Source organism: Botryllus schlosseri, chromosome 5 (assembly GCF_051294905.1).
Source record: "Botryllus schlosseri isolate E-star chromosome 5, Bs_hap1, whole genome shotgun sequence".
NCBI lineage: Eukaryota > Metazoa > Chordata > Ascidiacea > Stolidobranchia > Styelidae > Botryllus > Botryllus schlosseri.
In genome coordinates, this window is record NC_137240.1 from 26,870,409 (window position 1) to 26,897,895 (window position 27,487).

The window sequence follows — 27,487 nt, forward strand, 5'->3', positions numbered from 1 at the left end:
CTGCATTCCTACACACTTTTTAACCAAATGAGATTAGCATTAAAATTGGAGCTACACAAGTTTTTCCAACTTACATTAGAATTGGCATTACTAAATTCGCAAGTGATATACAACAAAAAACAAGCTTAGTTCATAGCAAATTTCAGTTCACTCTCACAAGCACAAAAATGGCAAACGTATGTAGCCTACATCAAGCTTGGCTAGTTTCCTACTATACAGTTCTCCTGTAATATTTTCAGGATACTGCTGCAAAAAGTGCCAACATACCAGTGTTCTGGATTCAAACATTGCTAAATATCATATCATGGTTCACAGCAGCGCTGATTCTAGTTTAAAAACTGGATTCTAATACAATGACAATATATCAGGGTTTACTGAGCGTCTTTTTTTAGCATTTCTAAGGACTTCAGATAAGATATTATTGAATTTACATGACCGTTGTTAATACGAGTAACTCAAGCCTAAAACATCCAAATATCAGAAGACTCTTTTCAAGTAAGAAGACAGAACCCTAGTATAAGTGATGATTTCAAAGACAAGATGGCATATCTAAGTTTCTTGGAAAACGTTGACCTATTTAAGGAACAATATTGCAATTCCATTGTTAGTTTTGAACAAACCTTACGTTCCATTTATTTACGGAGCCCAATTTATAACCACTGCGGTAGTTAAACGGTGAAATTATCCACAAAAAAATCAGAGAAAGGGCATGTTCGAATTTTCAGGCAAACATTTGCTCGATAGAACCGCTTTTGATGGTCGGTCCGCTATTGTGCTGTATTTGACTCGTAAAGCGGCATCTTGTGAAAATAACAAAGTACGATTGGTGTAATAGGACAGATTATGTACTAGAATGGGTCTGGTTCGTGTTAAGGGACAGTGACACGGAAACGTTCAGTGTTGATAGCTTACAAATGTTGGCGATGCCACACGTTAATTCCTTACCTTATGTACGCTTGCAATTCAACAATCAATTGTAATTAGCCTTCTCGAATAGGCTGTCCGAACGGCTATATTAAGCATTGGTGAACAACCAGTTGTTGGTTATTTATGATCTCACAAAACTAATTGTAAATCTTACGTTCATTCTGTTATATTCTGATGTAGCTCTAATTTAGAGCAGTGGTTCTCAACCTTTATCACCTCGCGGACCGGTAAAATTTCAAAAAATATTTGGCGGACCGTTGGACTTTCAAAAATTGAAATTAACTCGGAACGTGAAGTATGCCACCGTTTTTTGCAAGTGGATGGTGCTAGAGAGTGACATTTTGAGGGTTTTGATCGTAACTAATTATGTCCATGATGGCATACATGTGATTTTACTGTCGTGAGTCTGATGAGTTGAAATAAATTGCCTTGCCCAGATAAACGTGCTAGAGCCGAGCCCAGTCTTTCGCGCCGAAGGCCATTGTTTAACCGACCACTTTAACTCGAATAATATTCTTCTCTTCGACTATATCGAGAGAACAAGCGTTTCGGAGTCGAGACCAGCACCTTGTCGTGCTACCTTGCTCATTCCCCACTACCACCAGACGTAGGCTACTCTGGCTACTATGAATACAATGCGCCGCACGAAAACACCCGAAAACAGCTATACCTGGCCATATACACAAAATCAGGGCCAATCGCCAGCTTACCCGCCCAAAAACGTTGGTCTTGGCCCCCCACAGTGTGATAAACAAAGGTTATGGGGGGCGTCGCCCACAGACCCCACTGTCGGTTTGGTGTTTTCACTAGTAGGCCTACTTGTAAACACAGTCAGTGTAGGCATAAAAGTTCATGAAACATGATCGCGCGAAACGCGAAAATTTTCTATAATTCATGACTGAATCGATCAATAATATTGGTAATTGCATATATATTGCTGCAAATTTTTTATGCTCTCAGAATTATCAGATTTTTCGGTAGAGTTGATTGAGGGTAAGTAGATATTGAAATCACCAAAGCGTACTAAACTAAAGCATGCGCACGATTCCGAATTGGTATTTTTTCACTCGAAAATAATATTTTTCTATGGTCTGGCATTTGTCGTATCGGGTACAGATCGCCAGAACAGCGAGATTCGGCGACAGCAATTTTTGAGCCTATGGACAACATTTGACATATATATCACATATATATCGAAATTTTCGGTAGGGCATTCCTTTTCGACCAAGGTAATCTTGCTGGCAAGTTCTTAACATACTTTTTGGAGTCCCTTGTTAAACTTCATTATGTGTCGGCGCGATAATGGCGGAAGCCGAAATACCTATCTCTGTAAATCATGTTTATTATTATTGGGGGGAAGGACACACAATACTCAAGACATATAGTGACACTAAACCGCGCCAAGCGATGAGAAAATTTTTAAAAATTTCGATGAATTTAAAAAAAAAATGCTGTAGTACAGTCACGAAATAATTTTGGGCCCCCGTTCAAGCTCGACCCCGCTCAAATTAGAAGGTTTGAGGTGTGGCAGTTGACAATTGATTGCGCAAACTGCGCAGTTTAGCGAGTCTGCTCGTACTTGTCGCTAAAAGTATGTCGTCAAATGACACTTCAAGTCAAATTGAACATGTTTCTAGATCTAATGTTACTTCACGAAATACTGAATTAGTTGAAATTTGATGTTTAATTTATTTAATCAATGGACAAGCCTTCAACATATTGCATCTCGAAATTAAGGTGCAAATATGCCTCGCGGACCGGCTGGAAAGTCTTCGCGGACCGGCACCGGTCCGCAGACCCGCGGTTGAGAACCACTGATTTAGAGCCTGCATATTGCATTAAGCTCCTTGGAGGATTCGAACAAATGCTAAGAAACACAACTGAGTACATTGATACGGTCAATACTTCATGAATTCATCCCAATGCAGGCAAAATAAAAATACAATCCGTCAAGCCAAGCCTTTATTTTACTTACCACACAGTCAGAATTATTGCTTTCACAACTACATTCATTGCAGTAAAGCATTTATTAACTCGAAGACTTTTCGTGTGCCCCTTATCGAGAGTTAACGGCACAATAATAAGCATACAGAGAGAGATTCAAACGAAAACCAAAATGGCAAAGTATGACGTAATAATACAATAATAAAAAATTAACGCTAGGCAAAGTCAGAGGTACCGGTAGTCATAACAAGAGACGAGAGAAAATCAAATTATACTATAATACACAGACGACAACACACAGACAAATAGCGGTATATATTAATGGGAAATTTTGAGTCAGAATTACAGTTACGCTATACACGTATATCTTTTTATTGCTTACTATTACATCAAACACAGAAGATTTTGGATTCAAATTTGCTGGATCTGGATATGTGGAGAATTAAACGGCGAATCGCATGACAAAAGCCAATAAATTCATGATAATATACTTTTGTAAGATCATATTTACCAATACGCAAGATCGCTGAGACCCATCATCTTCATTCCTTCCTTGATTTTTTTCTCTTTTTCGTACACAATGAACACGAGCAGAAACCTTATGAAAAAGGGAAATGTCATACAGACGAAAGTATGGAGATTAAAACAGAAATATTGCTTGATATTGTGCATCTTTATTTGTGACATAATGGGCGTCACTTTACAATACCGGCGGGCAATGCAGTAATTATTTAGAGCTGTCTAAAATGCTTCATGACCACACGATACACTGGAAAATTACGATATCCAAAAGATATTTGTCAGACAGCACCATCAGCTGACAAAAAAAATCGAGGTATTCTACAAACTTACGTAAGAAACGGCCCCAGTGCCATGACGAGATACAACGGCCCAACGATCATGAAAGCCTCTGTATTAGCAACAGTTCCATCTTTCGGCATCCTCCGCGCCGATATATCCATGGAAAATGTGAGGTCGCTGAGCTAAAATATGAAGATGCTGGTTGGAAGATGAAAATAGAAATCGCTAAATGTAAACTTGAAAATTTGCAGGATTTTTATCATTATAAGGATCGAAATTCGTGTGATTGCAGCCGTGCAGTTGCAAAACACATCCATTCATGATCGAATAGGCGGACTTGTTCAAAGTGCCAATCCTGTTAGACGACGATCAACAAACTACTGTTTTCGAGTCGTTCTAGTTCTAGCTGTGCATTTTAAAATTCCAGTGATTTGTACAAGTCGGCAAACGGTATGGAGAATGGAGAATTTAGAAACTTAGTGCAGTTACTGCGACAATCTTAATTAAAACATCACAATAATCTAAGCGCTCAAAATGACTGCGATTTCACAAATCGAGAAAGGTTCAAGTCGTTTAAGCCGTGCTCACCAGGATTGAATTTAGCTTGTAAGTTCAGCAGCCTATTTTTTGTGTTAACTAGGACCCGGTATCGGATTATTGGATGTCAATGTCACACTTGCACAAACTACAATTCTAGTTGGTTGACAGATAACTAACTACTTGTTTTTGGAGTAGTTCTAGTCAAAGATCCTAATTTTGAAGAGAGTTGCTCTAGTTCTAGCTCCAGCTGCAAGTTGTGAAGAGCGAGTAGTTCTAGTTCTAATTCTAGTTACGAGTTTTGAAAAGCGAGTAGTTTTAGTGCTAGTTAAACTGAGTCATTTTAGTTCTAATGCGGGTTTTGAAAAGTGAATAGCTTGAGTTGTAATTGCGAGTTTTGAAAAGCGAGTAGTTCAAGTTTTAATTCCAGTTGCGAATTTTGAAAAACGAGTAGTTCTAGTCGCTAGTTTTGGAAAGCGAGTAGTTCTAATTCTAGTTGCGGGTTTTAAAAAGTGAGTAGTTCTAGTTCTAATTCTGAGTGTTGAAATGTGAGTAGTTCTAGTTGTAATTCTAGTTACGAGTTTTGACATGCGAGTAGTTCTAGTTGCGCATTTTGAAAACCCAGTCATGTTACTAGTTTGATAACTGTCACGGCGGGCATTACCAAATACTAATTGAAATAAGCTTACCATGCCCAGTGCGGTGTCCACGGCGGCTTGAACCGACACAAACTGAGATGTCAGGTACACATCGGCAGGACAAGCGTTTGGAGGCTGACCTTCATGATTATCCCGGCAGTGATCTGGCAAAGAGGAAATACGAAGAAAATTTGACGTGCGAAACCGACAGTAAAATGTCACGATCGCGTCGTTATTAGAGGTGATCAATAACGAAGTACTTCTACTTTTATAATGGGCTTGCATGATTTTAAAGCGAGTGAAATTGTAGCGAAAACAGGGCAAAAGGAGCCTCATATTCTGCAGTAACAGAATATATCATTGAATAGTAGTTATATTCAAATTAAAATGAATCTGAATATTTTCAGCAGGGGTAGGCTAATCATCAGCAACTAGTAGAGAATTGGAAAGAACATTGTATATAAACAATCGTATCACAAAATATGATGTCACCGGCATGAAATGTGACTAGTCAGCCGAAAATATTCGGGTTCATTTCAATATGAATACATACCATTCAATTGTATATTAGAGTTCTGTACCTCCAAGCTCTTCCATCAGAATATATCTACGAAAATTGCACTTATTTTAGTGTCATTTGTCATTTTTTTGTTAATCTTGAATCATAACCACCCTTCTGTTTCAAATGTAGCCAGCTGTCATCAACTGCTGAAAATATACAATTATCGACCAAATCTACTTTTTCTAACTACGCAAGTACTTTTCAAATCCTCATGTTCTACATGAAGTAGTTTGGAGAAATCTTGGAAGATGTTATTTCTACTTGGATTTGAATAGAAATTTACAGTCTTATTGCACTTCAGTAGCAAAGCTGACTACCTCGACCTGCTCATTGTATGCGAATACAGAACAAGTAGAGATGAAATTACTCTGGACAAAGTCAGTGGTGGCTCCGCCCAACCATCCGTAACGAAAGCGCAATGCATATTCTGCGATCGAATTCTGGAATAAGATCCCGATCGGTTCCTGAACTGTTGCCGTGGAGTTGAAATTCCTGTACGCGTTGTCCATCGAAGTCTGAAAGGAATGTGGACTTGACAGGTTACAGCAAAGCAACACGCCAGAGATACTGCAATCCCTGGTCAGTGGTCTACATTGTAGCTGAAAATACTTTCTAAATTACTACTATAAAGGTCGAACCACTAAAGAATAGTTTGGCAAATGATTTCCACATAGAGCAGTGCTTCCCAACCTTTTTCAGTTCGCTACCCACTTGATGCGAGTTTTATGGTACGACCCGCATTGAGATAGGAGCAAACAAATAAAAAAAATGAGAAAAGAAACCACGTATGCACAATGCACATGCAATTTACTAGGGAAGCAAAATTTGAGCTTTCATATAATATAGTAGACATTATCGGACCAAGTCCAAGCTTTATTGGCTTGATTTTCCCACTCGGGAAAGATCCATAATTACCCTAAATTGATGTACGCCTATGTTAAATCAATCGCCAGTTGTCTGTACTGCAAGATTTTTATTTAAACGCGTAAAATTGCTATCATATCAATCAGAAAATTTGTGGTATTCCATTACAATTAAATCAGCCCTCTATGACATATTGAACACGAGACTCTAGCATAAGAAGTGCTTTCAGACCCACTGGTCGAGAAGCACTGAACCTTATCTGTGTGTTGTCGAATAACATTCAACCCACCTGATCGTTATAGATTGTAAACTGGGAGTTAGGCATGACATCTTCCAATTTTGAAACCAACCTGCAAAAATATGAACAATTATTTTCAAACATACAAATTGACAACGGTCTAAAGATGATATTTGATGTCTGGAATAATATATTCATATTGAAATAAACCTGAATATTTCTGTCAAGATATGCAAAGTTAGTTTGAAATCTCTATCAGCTGCTAATGATTACCTTCAACTGGTGTCATCCAAAAACCAGAATTTATCTCAATATGAATATATTATTCACGCTCAAGGTATTCATCAGTTAATCTGTATACTGTATTCATATGTTGCATTGCATTCATCATGCGATGTATATAAGTCATGTCTGACTCCCCAATAAACATCGCCCCAGTGATCAGTATTGGAATTAGTCTCAGGTTCAAAATAAGTTGTTAAGATTGGAATAATATGTTAATATAATTCAAACAGAAACAGTAGCTTTCAAACGCTGTAGGAGACTTTTATTCGATTGGGGACTGACAAGCACTAGAGAGGCAAGACCCTATCGCTGTGCCATTTCATATGGTCTGCAAAAAGGGTGTGAGTAAGGATTGGCATTTCAAATCTGTAATTTAATCTTCTGAGTTGAGCAAGGCCTCTCGAATATGCAGTCATATGACTCGAATCTTATAGAATCAACAGGAAATCGTCATATTGAAAACGGTTCGTACTTATAATATTAATCGTGCAAAAGGGTTTTGTTTAACCATAGATTACTAACCTACGGATAGATGTGCAACTCAAGTCGTCACACTTCAATACCCAGAGAAGTCGTTTGCTCAGCAGGCTAAAAGCAGCATAATTGGCAGTCCTATAACTGGCGACACGATCGCTCAAATTTAATAAAGCAGGCCTTAATCGAAATCTAGCATCGCACTGATTCCGAATATACAATTGAAAGGCCGGCCAGGGGAATGAAACCACTCTGTCAGCAACTAGTAGAGAGTTGGAAAGAACATTGCATATCAACAAATGCATCACAAAATAATTGCAAATAATTGGGGGGGAAGAGCGAGCTTAAGCTCAATTTAGTATTTTTAGATGGTAAACAAACGCCTTCTGTAGGCATGAAGCACATCTGCCCACCCTTGATTGATAGGCTCTCAACCGCACAGGCAGAAATACTTACGAAGGAACGTCAGTTAAATTGGGCGCAAGGAAAAATTGTCTAGAGATGTTTGTCGATATTGAAGTTGTTGGTAGATTCTGTGAGGAAGTTGAACCGTAAGCTGTCGGCTTGTAAGCGAATACTTTCAACAGCACAAGGAGAACGACAAAGTAAACGGGCATCACCACTTCCTGAAAAACAGATAAATTATACATTTAAGCGATCCATGATGATTATAATAAATCATAGCAATACGGCCCCTACAATCTGGGATGTGGACAGGAACTTTTATTGAAGGTTCTTTATGGTTACTTAAAATATTCCGAATATTTTCGGCTGACACTCGTCAGGGGTAACCGTCAGCAACTAGTAGAGAATTGGAAAGAACATTGTATATCAACAATGGTATCACAAAATGTGACGTCACCAGCATGAAAGAGAGAGCGTTCAATGTACTATTTTTAGGTGGTACACGAACTCCTTTTGTTGACAGAGTTTGGGTTGGTGTATTTTGATAAAAGTCGACTCCAAGGCACACAAATGGAAGTGTGGGAGATAATACTGATATACGGTATTATTTTTTTTTTATTCGATTCCCGTGAAGGACATCACATTCGATAGTCCCACAGAACAAATTTTTTGCAAATTTTACATGCAGACTTGCAGTTAACAGAGCACAAGTGGACATTGAAGTACGGTACCAAAATTTACAGTTGAGGCATTTTTTTAGTTGTTTGTTTAGCTGATCTTCTTGGAGCTAAAATATTTGGATTATAAAATGAATCCCTCGGGACTGTCTGGTCGGATTTGACAACAAACAATTATAGTAAGGCCGATAAGGAGTAAAACCCAGGACATGACTTGCTCAACATTTGAAGTGTCGACATGATGGAATTGGAAGTCGGCATTGAACCAAGAACAGGATATAATCCTGGTTGGCACAAAACACCTAGCCTGATCATCGAATAGGCCTACCTTTGCAGTCAAACAATTATTGGATTTAATAATTCACAAACAAAGTTGTGAAGTCATTTCAAGGATGCAGATGCACATTGAACTGCTTCAGAAATGCTGTCAGAAGATCTCACAAATTGCCAATCACCACTCAACAGAATGAATTAGAATGAAAGCTGCATTTCAAACCAGGGGAACTAAACTTGGTACCTAGAATATATGTCCCGCTGAACTAACTACTATTTTATTAGTAGTGCTAGTGGCGCTTCTTCGTTTTACGATCATGACAAGCCAGTGTTCCCCCATGACACCAACAAATGTTTCCCATGAACATGAACAAAAATTCATAAACGTCAAAATAAATTGTTTTTTTTGCCTTTGGATATATTGATGTTAGGGTTGGGGTGGGAGGGTATCAGAGCTGGAGGTGGGTCAGGGTCAATGCTGTGGTTAGGGTATCCGAAGATTGGGGTTGGGGGATATTAGGGTTGGAGAGAGGGCATGTTAGGGTTGGGGAGAGGGGTGATATTAAGATTAGAGGACAGGGGGATGTTATGATAAGGGATATTTTAGGGTTAGAGGAGGCGGGATATTAGGGTTAGGGGTGGTGGGATATTAGGGTTAGGGGAGGTGGGATATTGGGGTTAGGGGAGGCGGGATATTAGGGTTAGGGGAGGTGGGATATTAGGGTTGGAGAAGAGCGTTAGGGACATGATATCCCCCTCTCTCCAACCCTATATCCCCAAACCCTAATATCCCGTCTCCCCTGACCCTAATATCCCACCTCCCCTAACCCTAATATCCCACCTCCCCTAACCCTAATATCCCGCCTCCCCTAACCCTAATATCCCGCCTCCCCTAACCCTAATACCCCACCTCCCCTAACCCTAACATCCCACCTCCCCTAACCCTAACATCCCACCTCCCCTAACCCTAATATCCCGCCTCCCCTAACCCTAATACCCCACCTCCCCTAACCCTAACATCCCACCTCCCCTAACCCTAATATATCCCCAACCATAACATTCCCTAACCCTAATATCACCCTCCTAACCCTAACATCCCCCTCTCCCCCAACCCTAATATCTCCCCTCTCCTCAACCCTAATATCCCCCTCACGTAACCCTAATATACCCCCTCCGCCAACCCTAATCCGTCTCTCCCAAGGAAAAAACAATTTATTTTGACGTTTATAAATTTTTGTTTGTGTTCATGGGAAACATTTGTTGGTGTCATGGGGGAACACTGGCTTGTCATGATCGTAAAACGAAGAAGCGCCGTGCTAGTTTTAGTTGCGCATTTCGAAAAGCCAGCACTTTGTAAAGTCTGCATCTGCAAACTATTATTGCAGACCCTCTTCATAAATGTGCAAAATGATACCTGTATCGAAGCCTGCTTCACTCTCAACTTGATCTTTGCATTCCTTTTCACAAGTGTTATTGTTTGTAGCCATACTGATGCACGCATTGTACCGGCAGTAGCGGAGTATAGACCTGCCGGATAATTCCAACACTATTTTATGTGATTCGTGAGATCAATAAATGATTTGATACATAGGCCTACATTCGTACAGCATACACGGTGTAGTGTGTTGATCCATATCAATATATAATTGCATTTCAGGGTAATGAAATGATTACAAGATATGTCACCACCCCGCAACCGTATCGCTGTACAGTAAATTTCAAGTAATATGCATAGAATTACCACGACCAGGACATTCATGCGTGTGATACAATAAAAAGAACAGCTCAGAGTGACAAAGTCACATCATTTTTCCATTCTTCTGGCCACGAAATTGAGATCTCATAGATATCGAACTGATCATGTCTAGACTAGAGATACCGCCGTACCGGTATCCAAAATGAAGTAACAAATGTGCAACATATTTTTCTTGGTACTGCACCATGAACCTACTGGAATCTCGGTATAATATAGCATGTGAGCAGCGATTATTCTCCAAGTAGAAGTAATTAAATAAAAAATAAATAAAAATAAAGAATTGTGTGAGCAGGACAGCGATTCCATACAGGCACCATGCTACGGGCCAGAGTGGAATTGGTGGCAACGTCACGCAGAACTTTCTGTTTAATTACATAATTATTCTATGCAGAAAAGCTCTCATCACGCAGGATCTTTTCAAAAAATGAACCGAGATTCCGTAGGGGCTACCACCGGGTGTCTTCATTTTACAAAAAGCTGCGATGGTAACTTGAAATAGGGAATCCTGATTCTATATACGTATATGTACCGTAATCGTCATGAATTCTTTCTACTAGGCAAACGTAGGTGTTACGCATTCATTACATTGCCTTCATATGCCTTATAAATGCACTATTGACTATGGAATTACCTGCTATACGCTGCAAAGTTCCTAACTTATAAACAATCGTGCGGGGAGATACCCAAGCGTAGCTAGCCGAGGTTTCGCAATCATGTGATACGAAATGAGAGAGATGAAGCGAGATTGACAAAACCGAACGTAAGGAGAAAACGATTATTGTTTAGCTACTAGCTAGCAGAGATGAGCATGGATTAGGATTAGGTTTTGAAAAAACAGGATTTGTGAAATTTTGTCGGATTTGGATTGGATTTGGATTAGACATCTTTTTCAGAACGGATTAGGATTTGGATTGGATTTATCTATTTTCTGGGAGATTGAAATGTCGTGTGGCGAATGGCGACAAAACTTTATTCAGATCAGTTATTAATGTACTTATGGTTACTAAGTTATCTTGAATCAAGTGAATCGTTGGTTGTAAAAGAAAATTTTCGAATCCCTCCATTGCATAAATTGGTATTTTTTCTGAATTTCCAGTTGGAATCGGATTAGGATTGGACATGGACTTGAATATGAAAAAGTTCTGGATTAGGATTTGGATTTGGAGGTTCGGATTTGGATTGGATTAGGACATAGAAATTTCAAATCCGCTCATCTCTGCTAGCTAGATGTCATGCTACCACACGTGATCTCACATTGTGTCCGCGAATGATGTCATTAGCATGTGACGTATACGCGGCGGACAAATAGCAGTAAATGTTTTTGAAATTTTACTGAAAAAGTTTTTTCTTGTATGTCGAGCAAGATTATACGCAGTTTCTCCACAGGCATGTGACACCCAAATGCCACATGATCGGCGGCAGTATAGCAATTAAAAGGTTTATAAAGTTTGAAATTAGGATAAAGGCGACACCACTATTTTAGTGTGGGCTGTGTCTAATCGGTCTGAAATAGTGCGCTTTATCTGCAAGTAAATAGCAGACAGACAGACAGACAGACAGACAGACAAGAATCGCAATCACTCGAGTCAACCATGATGTGAAATATTTGATCGTACCTTGCAACATGTCTACAACACTTGTCCTTTTTATGTTCTTCTATTATGTTCATTCATTCGGTGTGCGTAGGCCTACCTCTTCTTCACAGCGCCTAGGGCCTAGGCCCAGCTCTCATTTTAAAGACTCCAAGAACCGTTCTATATTTTCATAGTGTCACAATCTTGTGTTTTGATATAATGGGGATTTGGGGACTCCCGCGGATCATTCAAGCCAACTGCGATGGTGGAGTACGGATGCTGTTGCTATTACCCATGACATGAATGAATTGACAAAAAAGAAAAACGATTATAGGCAGACCGTGTTATTTTTGGCATTTCGGGAACCTAATGCCAAAACTGAAAAAAAAATTGAAAATGCCACAAAAAATAAGGCTTTTTGAAAACATAGACTTTTATAAAAGTTTTAGATAGAAATCTCAACAATGTATTGAAATGAGTCTGCAAGAAGCGACAAAAGAAGTCTGCAACTCTAAATTCCTAATTGAGGTCCGTGAACCGGTCTACCGTCCAAGGGATCTATGTAAATTTTAGGGTCGAGGCCAAAAAGTCGAGTAGGCCTTACTTACTTTTCGCTATTTTCAGTTTGTCAAGTAGAAGTAGTTTTAATCCACCAATAAGAGAGAAAGCCTAAGGAATTTCAGGGCCGTTTTCACGTAGGCTAGTACCATAAGTCATACCATAAAAATCATAAAGTAGCCTACCCAGAATTTTCGTTGCCCTTCGCGCACAGTTGATATGGGGTGACATATACTCTATATGTTTCAACGAAAGTATCGCTGAATATAGTTTAGATACCGTGTTGCGAGGTTCCGTTCACGCCGCATTGTCGCTTATATCAAATATTTCATCACAGTATGGCCCCCATAACGCTCGAAGCTACCGTTTCGCAATCTAGCAATTAGGCTATACCTATTATACCTAGCATATCCCATGACGTGTCCTAAATTATGAAGAGTGGACTTTGACTTTTTTCCACGTTAGACCTGTTTTAGCAGACCACCGTTGAAACTTTCTGGACAAAAGACATGAAATATATTTTCCGTTTTTTAGAAGTAGTATTTGTATTTTTCTTTCAATTACGAGTATTAGGCTATACCATAGTGTCCTAAAGGACACTATGATTATACGTTGAGTTCTAATTATAGTTTCGCAGTACTTTTGTCTGGAGAACATACACGTTGAAGTATAAAAGCAAGTGTATTAATGCCTTATATTTTCCGAAAATATAAAGCTATACAATGTATGACATTTTTATGGTCTGCCCAGGGCCTACTATATATATATATATAGTAGGCCCTGGTCTGCCATATTTTCAATAACGTTGACTAATCGCGCAAAGTGTTAAAGCCGTATCCGACACTATTTCTCCGTATTGCTCTTCGACTGAACAAGGGGCCGTATAATATGGGGGAGGCCGTCATGTCATATTATTCTCTAAAACGGGGTGTTCGAGAAAACAGAGGGTATCGCATTTCAATATTAATACTATCATCAAGACATCTTATTCTGTTAGAAAATTGACACCTCCTGTGATGCATCAATGAATCAAGCTATCTATACCTTCCGCATAGCATCATTTGCAGCTTTTGACAGTCCATGTGAACGAATTACGATCGTTTTCACAGCTATACTTACTTACTTCAGTATGAAGTCAGTCAATTATACTTCTACTTCAAGTAGTTTTAGGTTGCTTATGTAAGAAGTACTTCTACTCGTACTTGAGTAGATCTTTTCGTTGCTACTTCTAGTTCTAATTGAGTAGCTTTCTTGACTACTTTGACCGCCTCTGACCGCAACTACCGCACCCCAAACCCCCAATTGAGGGGGCCCGAGCTCGAAGGGGATCCAAAATTATTTCGTGAATTAGCATAAATTATTATTTTTCGAAAATTTATGCAGTTTTCTCAAAATTATTTCGCGCCCCGCGCGATTTCGAGTTGCCAAACATCTTGATTTTTGGGTGCTCTTCCCCCCAAAAAACTACACAAGACTTATAGGAATGGGCATATTAGCGTTGGCCATTACCGCGCCACGATGCACCAAGACATATACAGTTTTAGGCCATGTAACATGCGACTCCAAGAAGTGTGCCAGAACGATCGACAGCGAGAAAACCTTGGCCGTAAAGGACTGCCCTTATTATGACCGAAAACTTCGTTAGATTATAAAATACATAGGCCTATAGGTTTAATTGTCCATAGGTGCCTAAATGACTGGCACTGAATGCTCATGTCTTGGCAAATCGAACCTTACTAGACAAATATCTTCCCGTAGGGAAAAAAATCATAAGCCAGTGAAGAAATTCCAATTTTTAAATCGAGTGCGTCTTTTAGTTTAGTAGCCTGCGAGTAGTATAGGAAATGTGCGGAACTCGCGCATGCACCCTATTTACTTAAACAAACAAAGATTATCAATATAATAAGTAATTAAAGATTTAGCTCATTCTCAGTTTTGCAGCAATACTCGGGGGGAATTCCCTTCTGACTGTGCGGCAATTAAAAAGGGGGAATAATTAGAGAGAAAACGAACAAAGAATCTGGATTGACCTTTGTACTCAGACTGGAGTCATTCTACTTGTACTTCTCCGCCTCCTGATTATAATACATTGTAATTTTACTGTATTTTTCCACGATCCATAGCTGACCTCGTACACGACGGTGATAATAGTTGCCTGCCCTGACCCGTTGTTCCGTGGTCCAATTTCATGACCTGGGAGCCCGTCAAACTGGTTGACTCGTCGTTCCGCGGTTGATTCAATTTCGTGTACGGTGGGTCATAATTGCCGGTCGTGACGTCAGTATCGTTTTCTTCTGCTCCATGAGATCCTGGACGGGGCTTGATCATAGTTGCCTGACCTGTCGTCCCGTGGTCCAATTTCGTGTCTTGGGAGCAATAACCCGTCAAACTGGTTGACTCGTCGTTCCGCGGTTGATTCAATTTCGTGTACGGGGGGGGGGGGTCATAGGAATAATTGCCGGTCGTGACGTCAGTATCGTTTTCTCCTGATCCGTGGGATTCTGGTGCGTGTTTTAGGTGTCCATACGTTCGGCTGTGTAAAGTGATGCTTGTGGTCTGTCTCATACTGTCGTACTTGAACCCGCTTGCTTTGTTGTCCACCCAGACAGTAACGAGAAATGATCTGTTATTATTATAAATATGTGTGTCATTTCGAGTCATACCGAGAATCAGAATGAATGGCCTAGTAGAAATTTGTATTAGGCGACCCGACATAGATTAGCTTAGCTTAAATAAAGTAACATTATGAATATAATAAGTAATTAAACAAATAGCTGATTCTCAATTTTGCTCGCATCAACGTGTTAATTTCCGGTATTGTAGTAATTGGTGCAAGCAACAACTAATGTTCCACACCTATACCGCGTTCTAGCGTCTTCATAAGGACAGACAGTCCCAACCAAACAATGTATTTATGATGGGTTCTTTTACTGCTTCACGTCTGGTCAAGCGTAATCGTGCCGGTGCTTGTAAATGATATACAATTTACCGCGGCATATTATTTTTGTATGCTGTACAGTGTACACGAGATACAACTTGAATCGATCAGTTGGCGAACTAATGCTTTACCCGTCTGTACGATCGATCGCGAGCTCACCACGCACTTGTCGTTCGAGAGCGACTCATTTCGCTATAGACAATCGGTTGTGTTCGCGTGTACCGTAACATATCCTCAACACTTGTTATGCGAACACCTCCAAGCATATTTACAATATCATGCTAAGGAACTATTGATTCGGCAGCCACGCACTGTCGTTCGAATTTGACTAATTTCGCTGCAGACAATCAGTTGTGCTCGTGTGTACCGTAACATATCCTCAACACATGTTATGCCAACACCGCCGAGCATATTTGCAGCATCATACTACGGATATATTGACTCGACAGAGTGTTACTATAGAAATTAAACATGGAATGGCAACGATCAATTCTGCAGCTTCGCTCCGCTTCGCCGGGGCTGGAATGAAGAATTGTTTTGCGTAAGCGACTGTAGGATTTCTGGCAATCCAAAAGCTATCTTCCCGAGCGCAGAAATTATTGAATCTGGTCTTGATCGAAAGCTACTGTTGCACCGATTCCGAAAATATAAATTAAAATATTGATCGTGTGCTGATCCACCTAGAATATGTCCTCCAAGTCTGAAATATCGGCATTGTTTAGAACAATCGGGTAACCGCAACACAATAGCCATAACAATGTCCCGTTGGGATCAGTGGGCTGACCTTATTTGGCTGCGAAACGCGCTCGGTGGTGCAATAATGGCAATGAATTGTGGTAGATCATACGTTATGCGACCTATAGCCTGAGGTGAGGTGTAAAGTAGAGTGGGAGATTTCGAAATCGGAATCCACTACGACTATAGGATTGCAAAATCAAAGTCCAAAAAACCCGACTGGCACGTAAAGTACTGGTTTCTCCATATATTAGGCTGGGTAAAATGTAACATAAATCCAACTCTCAAAGGCACTGCTGTAAGGGGAGTGTCGTTGTACATTAATTTGCGTACACCGAAACTTTGTATGCGGTGGTGCAATAATGTGGATGAATTGTGCCAGATCACGTGATGCAATCTAGCCTGCTTTCGGTGAGGTGTAAAGATGAGCGGGGAGATTTCGAAATCTGACTCCACCCCGACTCGGGTTGCTAAATCAAAGTCCAAAAAATCCGACTGGCACGTAAAGGCCTGGTATTTCCATGTATTAAGCTGGTAAAATGTATCATAAATCCGACTCTCAAAGACACTTGGCCGCATCCAGTCCGGGTTTAACCAAAACTGATGAAATCTGCGCCGGAAACAAATCGTGACCACCCCCGTCCAGACAAAACAGTTATGCTGTAAGGGGGTGTCGTTGTACATTCATTTGCGTACAGCGAAACTTTGTATCGACTCATTGACGGACTTCTGTTTGTCTGTACAGGTGTTATTAGTGCAATTAGATTTGGCACCCTGGCACACAGCCATATTGGCAAAATCACACAACGATAAGAGCTTTACCCGCCAACAACTCCAACGGGATATATCTATGTAAATTTCATTCATATTAATATGAAAAGCTAATCCACCACGTTCACACGATAATATTTCGTACGAGTCCTTTGACAGGGTTGTTTACGTTAGTATTGTAACATGGTGATCGTCATGCGGACTCATTTAGGGGAGCATATGTCCTCCATTTTCCAGATATGTTCTCCCTTCGACCAAATGTACTCTCTTTCTGTCAATTTGTCCTCCTTGTCAGCTTAACATAGCCAAAAAAACGGTCCGTGGACATATGAGCATACGACATTACAGCATGCGAGACTTCGGCATGCGACAATTTGGCATGCGACACGTGAGCATGTGGGTTAAATTACGGGTTAGGGGTAGGTTAGGGTTGGATTTATGGTTGGGTTAGGGTTAGGGTTTAGGTTAGGTTAGGCTAGGTTAGGTTAGGTTAGGCTATGTTTCGGGTTAGGGTAGGTTTTTGGGTTATACAGTCGCATGCTGAAGTGACGCATGCTGATGTGTTCCATGCTGAACTGTCGTTTTCCATTGTGTCGCATGCTCATATGTCAGGCAACCCAAAAAAACACCACGAGTAACGCAAAATGCGGGGCTAGATTACAAAATTCGGGTATTTACGTGGCCAAATCGGAAAAATGACGCTATGACGGTATTGTGCAGGCTATTACGTGGATACGGGGGCCTGAGTAACATGTGAATAGTAGAAGCGCCCCAAACTACCGTTACATGAAAAAGATCGAGCGCACTCGACCATGTCGGGGTATACCCACCTTAGTACAGCCAAATGATCCAATGTCGTACCGAGAATAACCGGGGTGGTGGTACATCATTGTCACAAGATGTACTTTGGAATGCGTGTCAAATCGTCATCGTCCGCTACTCGACTAAAGCAGAATATAGCTTTGAAGTACTCAAGTAGAAGTAGTTTTAAAGAAATGTCGGTATCGTGAAATCGCTTTCTATCCTAATTGTAAAGAGTAGGCCCCCATAACACTATCGAGCCAAAATACAGTTTCGAAGCGATCCAGTAATTTGTAAATCCTATTTATGGATTGCACGGTGTGTTAATTGATTAGAGAGAAGGAGACACGGCGGTGCCTGTATAACAAGGCTGTTCTCAAACCAACATTGTCTTCGTTATCATCGGCCAGATATGTCTTTGCAGTGACATTGCGGTCGTTAAAATACATTGATTAAATACGATTTATCCCGCCGGGGATCAATGGGCGAATAATGTATCGATTCAACAATTCGCCCCGCCAAGTACCTCATTTTCTTATATTCGCCCCGCCGACCGAAGAAGTTGCCCGCCCCCAACAAATATGTAAATGGTGCAATAGCGACAGCTAGCGGTTGTCGATCATCAATAAAAATACTAACCAGTAATACAGCTGTCAAGGATAAACTAGGAATATCTGTGTGAGTCGCCTTGATTGACCCATAGGGCAAGTTTAGACACGAAAGTATTTTGAGGTGTGATATAACACTAGTAAGTGTACTGTATTCTTCCACGCACACATACCACAATCGAAAACGGGGTTCGCCCGTCTCATCCCTAGTGTTTTGCCTCGAACAAAAGTATCGGAGAGACCATGGGTCTACACCAACTCTGCCCCCACCACTTTTGAGTAGATATTTGGAAAGACCGGCTCGTGATCACCTCCATACAAGGCATATTAGTTCTGCGTGCAGCGAAACTTTGCAGCGACCTGCGGGGTGTGCATGTGTTAGTGCAATCGTGTTTAGCACAACAAAGAACGTAGTCATTTGAGGATGAATAAAATCTTATCCCACAACGATACCAACTTTACATCCCTCAGCGACTCCAACGGTATGTATTTATGTGAATTCCATATTATTATGAAAAGCTGATCGACCACAAGATACTGTTACGTGCCATCTTTTTTGATAGAGTTGTTATATTGTAACAGGATGATCGGGGAGCTATGGCCTTTTACACTAGCTCTAAAAGGGTAGGGGAATTCGTTAGTGATACACCCGTCTGACGGTGGGGTATTCGACAAAATCACTCTGTTTTACTACGGAACCGATGATCACACTGACGGGCTCGCTTGTCGTACGAGTGCTTGTAATTTCGGTGTGATGTGCGCAATTCAGCTGTATTCACTCGAGTGTGACTCTAACGAAGTCAGTCCTATCAGCTGCTTGAGAAAACTCGTATATTCAGTCAGGTTGACGGCAATGCGATATTTTTGATGCCCCATTGATACTAATGGAGGTTACCGTACGTCCTCCCTCTCTAGGAAAATATCCTCCGTACAAATGTTGTGCTAATTTATCCTTCGGTTCAGCTTAAAATACCCAAAAGACGATGAGTAACGCGAAATGAGGACCTACGAGAGACGGGTAGGGTCTATCTTGCTGTTTCGCATAATCCTGTTATTCAAACGTAGGATTCTGGTGTAGGTCTGATTGATAACTTTATACAAGTGAAGTAAACTCATTACATAACTACTTTCTACTTTTTAAAGTCAAACGTGTAAAGAGGTAATTTCACCTGAAACGATTGAGGAGTAAGTTAAAACGACTTGAGTATATAGCACAAGTACCGAGTACTCGAATCAGTAGCGTGACACCATTACTCACCCAAGTCCGCAACACACAAACCGAAGAAATAATATACAGATATGGAAATAACCCACGATATTTCCCGCTGACACGTTTCAGATTCAGTACAACCCGACAATCTGGCTGCGGTTTGCAATTTGAAAGAGTTTGAAATAAAACGGGGGTGGTACCTAAATTGTGGTATTGTTTTGTGTATTTCAGTGAAGTAAATTCAATTTACATCTCAAACCACTTTATTCTGTGCCCGACCTCATTAAAAATCGATCAAAACCTGGTCACCACCTGCGTAATCAATCCGCTGCGTGTAAAATGGTATATCATGTTGGTGTCGATCGTATAGTAATTTTTCGATTTGCGTCGATCTGCTGTCGAACAGATATATTTTTGACCACCCTCGAAATATACAGTATTACCGCGTTGTCGATATTACGGCTCTGTGGTTAGGCAATATAAATTAGCGACACTCCCAGACTGATCAATAGTGGGATACTCAAGCCCGTAAAACTCTCATTATCCTGTGAAATTATGCGACGCGTTTGGCGCCGCGACGTTGTCTTTGTAGATCGCCTTGAAATCTTAATTAGGGATTGCAGCGTGTGTTGATTGATGAGAGAGAAGCAGAGATGGCGGCTTCATGTTTATGCCAATGCTGTTCCCAAATCCACATTGTTTTCCTCATTATCGGCGAGAAACGGTTTTGAAGTGACATTGCTCTCGTTAAAATACATTCATTAAATACGATTTATTCCTTGTATAAGTGGATGAATGGGCCAATAACGTATCGATTCGCCGACCGCTCGTGGTATGGGATAGCTGGGGCATTTCTCAAAGGTTCAGTACTCTCCGTATTTTGAGGTTATTGCACAATCTATCTTTAATATGCTGTAATATAGACAGGTCCAGACTTGTCTATTCACTTCCGTAGACTGACTTTTATAACACATTTTACACAATTAAATACACATGTTCAGTTTATTTGAAGTAATAGCGGACAAGCACATTAACTAATCGTCCAGAACAAGGTGTAGAGCTTCTTTCAGATCTTGGCATACTTTCTTGATATCAGAATCCTTCTTTTGATGTGCGATGTAAAAGCAAGACCAGTTTCGCATACATGAGCATATGATTGCGTATAAGCCGATATTGAAGTCTTCTGAGAGCATCTTCATTATTCTCCAGTCTACACAATATTATTTTCCTCTTAGTGCGTTTCTCAATCCAACAGAACAGTTGAATTGCTATTCGAAGGTATCTGATACAGACAACTGTAAACCAATTCTTTAAGTTTGTTCATCGTAGCGTAACGACCATTTTTACGAATCCATAACTGTATCATTTGATATCGTTGCTCAGTTAAGTTATAGCAATCCGTGTATTGACATTCGGCAATTTCATTGTCAGATAGCTCAAGTTTTTCACGTGCAAACCTATGCCAGTTCATCGGGTCAATCCGATCCATTATGACGTATATATCACTAGCAGTAATCTTGGACATATTCGATCTACAGTGTACAGCGAATAATCATGTAATAAATATTACACGTTATATATTGCCTTGCACTTGATTCAACTACAATAACAAATAAGGCGATCAACTTACGCAATAATGACGTAATCATATCTCAGCGTTACTGGAACCAAGCAAAGCCGCTCTCGTAATAACTAGACTAGAGTAATCAACTACGCAATCATGATGACGTAATCATTACTGTACATGCTTGAACTGCAATACGCAATCATAATGAAGAATATATATATCAATTTCTGCAACTTTTTAATTTTGCTCGCACTGTACGCGATTTCATGTAGATAAATGTTTTGAATATTAGGCACCCTTCCTCCACAAAAAATACGCATCATTTATGAAAGTAGGCATCTAAGCGTTGACCATTACCACGCCCAGATGTAAGAAGACATATGAAGTTTGGGCCAACATGGGTCTCATAGAAGAGTGCCAAAAAGATCGTCAGCGAGAAAACATTGGTCGAAAAGGATTGCCCTTATGTTGACCGTAAACTTCGATATAAATGTATTTGTATGGGTGCCTAAAGTGCTGGCACCGAATAATTATGTCGTGGCAATCTGGACCCCACAGGGCAACTGACATCCCATCCCGAATTATTATTTAACAGTGAAGAAATACCAATTTTGAATCGTGCGCTTCTTTTAGTTTAGTAGTCTGTGTATAGGCGAGTTCAATATCTTTTGATTACATACCGCACAGGAAGTCGGACTGAGAGGATACAAAATTTATAGCAATATACACGCAATTATCAACATTATTGACCTAATCAATCATTAATTATACAGACATTTTACCAGGTCCACGTGGTCGCATCTGAATGGAGACTGCATAGGTCAAAAGTGCTACATTCGGTCAAAGTAGCGATCACCGAATAGATATAGGATTCTTAATTGTATCAATGTGAGGCGAGATGCTATGTAACAGTCCTGGATTTATGACTTTTACCTATACAAGAATAATATATTGCTCAGAACGCAGTAGCCAAAGCAGATGAATATAAAATATGACCTAATATGCCCGCGGGTGTAATCATCCCCTCTCCACATCCGCAACAATTTCGTTGCTAGAGGCACGAGAACAACACCAACTAGCATAATAAATAACAATATATCTCGTCATAATTTTCCAAATATACGTAAGGTCCAACGGACCATGTGACCTCAAACAGCTTTCCATACCTTCGCAAGTTTGTTGCAATTCCAAAAATTGTTGTAATCACCCTATCATCGTCACCAGAAACACATATCTGAGTTGAAAACGCGTGATATCAATCAAGCGTACGTTTAACATTAAATTCAACTAAGTAGCTCAAGTCATCCTCTCATACCATGCAGCAGTGTTGATCGAAAAATCGAGCTGGTTTATTCGTCATCACATACACGGATAAAATGACTCTGCAAAAGCTGACACAAACAAATAATGATGATCAGGCTGAAATGTGGCAACATAGGATTGGAAAGCAGCCGAGTGCAAGTAGTAAATTAGTTGACTTGTTTTGTCATTTCATAACGTCACAATGCTTAGGTAAGAGAGCGTCAAATCAAACACTTATCAAACATATTATGGTATCAGCTTTAACCCTTTTGAAATCGGGTCAGTTTTCGCGAAACCGACCATCACTTTTCAAATTCATACCGTGACCTCAGCAAGACTTCAATCTGGGCTGTTTCAGTTTAGAAGTGGGCGGACTATATCCCTCTACTGTTTTCGTCTTCGATCGACACCACAAGACATGTCTAGGTTTATTTATAAGACTAAATAAACAAACTTTTTCTCTGAAAAATCTCTCTCTCTCTCTCATTTTTCATCACTGACCCCAGGATAGCGTCAGAGAGTCAAAAATGATGCATCAGTGCGTAGCGACCGTTGCCTGGTTTCGAACAAGCCGTCAACCATGACCGTAAACCGCGCGGCTACCCAGATATCGAAAATTCAAAAATACATGAAAAATTTACATATGGGCGTGGTCAGTGAGTGGTCATAGTGGTCAAGTTCAATATCAATACCGAATCTGAGCCCTACCGCCCAGTTAATGGCATGAAACAACGTGTTATACTTTCTCTTGTCGTATCCAACCATTTGCAGGCATAGTAAACCAGTTTATGACTCATGTTCGGTCACGAACTTGGATTTGAACTTGACTATGTTCTCAAAATCACCGAAGCGTGACCACAATTAACAAACCCCCTCAGAATACATCCCACAGCAAGGTTTGATGTTTGAAACGGTGAAAAATTACACAGAATACTGTAAAAGTATACTTCTGATGTTCTGGCAGAATATCTGACTATATTTCCCACCCGGAAAATATCTGGAAATTTGGGGTGATAACCGCTTTTTTAGGCATGTGTATTTTCGGCCGAACTCCTCATGTAAGATCGACGGTACTCGAAAATTTTCATGCCTTATACCTTCAAATTAGGTATCATATAAATCAGAAGATTGCTAGCTTTTCGTACAGACCGACATGAGGCCTCTAGTACGTATACGAGCCAAGGTATGACCAGATGAAGTTGGCCAAAGCCATCAGAGGCTGCAGATTTCAAAAGGGTTAAATACCCAGAGGATCGACTTCGCACAATGCGTCGGTTACAACGCTCAGTATAGGCTTACAGCCCAAAATCCTACTTTATATACGTTGCACTAACTAATAATTTCCACGAGTACAGATAGTTTCCTTATAATAAAACACGGTAAGAAGCAGTCAGATTCGGGTATCAATTACGACCCCCGTCAGTTTAAGCCAAGGCAAGGTCAACATTACATGTATTGACTGACTGATATTGAAGAGATCATAGCGTGTAACGGCATTATCGTTGCTCATTATGGCAGACTAGGGAGTGATATTCACATTTGTGTCTGGTTATAATGAAGTCTCCGCAGTCCGCATACACTTATCGGTCACGCATTGAACAGCTCGACGGCAAATTCACACGCTATTGTACGCAGAATTCAGCAGTTATGTAGAATACTGTTCAATACGCAGAACGAATCGTTCGATGAAAACACTGATTGAGAAGTAACTCCATCACGCATGTTTGCATCTTAAACTTTTCTAATAAGATTCGTGTTTATAGGATTCATGTTAATATACTTGTCATGTTAATATACTTGTCAGTCGGGGGGGCCGGGTCTGGGAAAATTAATACTTGGCGGTCCGGATTGCTGAATCGATACGTTATTGGCCCATTCATCCACTTATACAAGGAATAAATCGTATTTAATGAATGTATTTTAACGAGAGCAATGTCACTTCAAAACCGTTTCTCGCCGATAATGAGGAAAACAATGTGGATTTGGGAACAGCATTGGCATAAACATGAAGCCGCCATCTCTGCTTCTCTCTCATCAATCAACACACGCTGCAATCCCTAATTAAGATTTCAAGGCGATCTACAAAGACAACGTCGCGGCGCCAAACGCGTCGCATAATTTCACAGGATAATGAGAGTTTTACGGGCTTGAGTATCCCACTATTGATCAGTCTGGGAGTGTCGCTAATTTATATTGCCTAACCACAGAGCCGTAATATCGACAACGCGGTAATACTGTATATTTCGAGGGTGGTCAAAAATATATCTGTTCGACAGCAGATCGACGCAAATCGAAAAATTACTATACGATCGACACCAACATGATATACCATTTTACACGCAGCGGATTGATTACGCAGGTGGTGACCAGGTTTTGATCGATTTTTAATGAGGTCGGGCACAGAATAAAGTGGTTTGAGATGTAAATTGAATTTACTTCACTGAAATACACAAAACAATACCACAATTTAGGTACCACCCCCGTTTTATTTCAAACTCTTTCAAATTGCAAACCGCAGCCAGATTGTCGGGTTGTACTGAATCTGAAACGTGTCAGCGGGAAATATCGTGGGTTATTTCCATATCTGTATATTATTTCTTCGGTTTGTGTGTTGCGGACTTGGGTGAGTAATGGTGTCACGCTACTGATTCGAGTACTCGGTACTTGTGCTATATACTCAAGTCGTTTTAACTTACTCCTCAATCGTTTCAGGTGAAATTACCTCTTTACACGTTTGACTTTAAAAAGTAGAAAGTAGTTATGTAATGAGTTTACTTCACTTGTATAAAGTTATCAATCAGACCTACACCAGAATCCTACGCTTGAATAACAGGATTATGCGAAACAGCAAGATAGACCCTACCCGTCTCTCGTAGGTCCTCATTTCGCGTTACTCATCGTCTTTTGGGTATTTTAAGCTGAACCGAAGGATAAATTAGCACAACATTTGTACGGAGGATATTTTCCTAGAGAGGGAGGACGTACGGTAACCTCCATTAGTATCAATGGGGCATCAAAAATATCGCATTGCCGTCAACCTGACTGAATATACGAGTTTTCTCAAGCAGCTGATAGGACTGACTTCGTTAGAGTCACACTCGAGTGAATACAGCTGAATTGCGCACATCACACCGAAATTACAAGCACTCGTACGACAAGCGAGCCCGTCAGTGTGATCATCGGTTCCGTAGTAAAACAGAGTGATTTTGTCGAATACCCCACCGTCAGACGGGTGTATCACTAACGAATTCCCCTACCCTTTTAGAGCTAGTGTAAAAGGCCATAGCTCCCCGATCATCCTGTTACAATATAACAACTCTATCAAAAAAGATGGCACGTAACAGTATCTTGTGGTCGATCAGCTTTTCATAATAATATGGAATTCACATAAATACATACCGTTGGAGTCGCTGAGGGATGTAAAGTTGGTATCGTTGTGGGATAAGATTTTATTCATCCTCAAATGACTACGTTCTTTGTTGTGCTAAACACGATTGCACTAACACATGCACACCCCGCAGGTCGCTGCAAAGTTTCGCTGCACGCAGAACTAATATGCCTTGTATGGAGGTGATCACGAGCCGGTCTTTCCAAATATCTACTCAAAAGTGGTGGGGGCAGAGTTGGTGTAGACCCATGGTCTCTCCGATACTTTTGTTCGAGGCAAAACACTAGGGATGAGACGGGCGAACCCCGTTTTCGATTGTGGTATGTGTGCGTGGAAGAATACAGTACACTTACTAGTGTTATATCACACCTCAAAATACTTTCGTGTCTAAACTTGCCCTATGGGTCAATCAAGGCGACTCACACAGATATTCCTAGTTTATCCTTGACAGCTGTATTACTGGTTAGTATTTTTATTGATGATCGACAACCGCTAGCTGTCGCTATTGCACCATTTACATATTTGTTGGGGGCGGGCAACTTCTTCGGTCGGCGGGGCGAATATAAGAAAATGAGGTACTTGGCGGGGCGAATTGTTGAATCGATACATTATTCGCCCATTGATCCCCGGCGGGATAAATCGTATTTAATCAATGTATTTTAACGACCGCAATGTCACTGCAAAGACATATCTGGCCGATGATAACGAAGACAATGTTGGTTTGAGAACAGCCTTGTTATACAGGCACCGCCGTGTCTCCTTCTCTCTAATCAATTAACACACCGTGCAATCCATAAATAGGATTTACAAATTACTGGATCGCTTCGAAACTGTATTTTGGCTCGATAGTGTTATGGGGGCCTACTCTTTACAATTAGGATAGAAAGCGATTTCACGATACCGACATTTCTTTAAAACTACTTCTACTTGAGTACTTCAAAGCTATATTCTGCTTTAGTCGAGTAGCGGACGATGACGATTTGACACGCATTCCAAAGTACATCTTGTGACAATGATGTACCACCACCCCGGTTATTCTCGGTACGACATTGGATCATTTGGCTGTACTGAGGTGGGTATACCCCGACATGGTCGAGTGCGCTCGATCTTTTTCATGTAACGGTAGTTTGGGGCGCTTCTACTATTCACATGTTACTCAGGCCCCCGTATCCACGTAATAGCCTGCACAATACCGTCATAGCGTCATTTTTCCGATTTGGCCACGTAAATACCCGAATTTTGTAATCTAGCCCCGCATTTTGCGTTACTCGTGGTGTTTTTTTGGGTTGCCTGACATATGAGCATGCGACACAATGGAAAACGACAGTTCAGCATGGAACACATCAGCATGCGTCACTTCAGCATGCGACTGTATAACCCAAAAACCTACCCTAACCCGAAACATAGCCTAACCTAACCTAACCTAGCCTAACCTAACCTAAACCCTAACCCTAACCCAACCATAAATCCAACCCTAACCTACCCCTAACCCGTAATTTAACCCACATGCTCACGTGTCGCATGCCAAATTGTCGCATGCCGAAGTCTCGCATGCTGTAATGTCGTATGCTCATATGTCCACGGACCGTTTTTTTGGCTATGTTAAGCTGACAAGGAGGACAAATTGACAGAAAGAGAGTACATTTGGTCGAAG

The 27,487-nt window shown here is 40.6% G+C and overlaps 1 protein-coding gene across 3 annotated transcripts in view; it reads right to left on the minus strand.

Annotated features, from left to right (window-relative positions):
- LOC145439554 (cholesterol transporter ABCA5-like) overlaps positions 1-10,249 on the minus strand; it is a 37,406-nt gene extending 27,157 nt beyond the window's left edge. For all 3 annotated transcript variants that reach the window (XM_080317047.1, XM_080317046.1, XM_080317045.1), the window contains exons 1-7: positions 10,040-10,249; positions 7,727-7,896; positions 6,563-6,623; positions 5,777-5,924; positions 4,899-5,011; positions 3,724-3,854; positions 3,383-3,469 (exon numbers count right to left, since the gene is read on the minus strand). In XM_080317047.1, coding sequence (XP_080173173.1) covers positions 3,383-3,469; positions 3,724-3,854; positions 4,899-5,011; positions 5,777-5,924; positions 6,563-6,623; positions 7,727-7,896; positions 10,040-10,126 — 797 coding nt within the window. In that variant the 5' untranslated portion in view covers positions 10,127-10,249. The remainder of the gene's footprint in view (positions 1-3,382; positions 3,470-3,723; positions 3,855-4,898; positions 5,012-5,776; positions 5,925-6,562; positions 6,624-7,726; positions 7,897-10,039) is intronic.
- Positions 10,250-27,487: the final 17,238 nt, after the last annotated feature.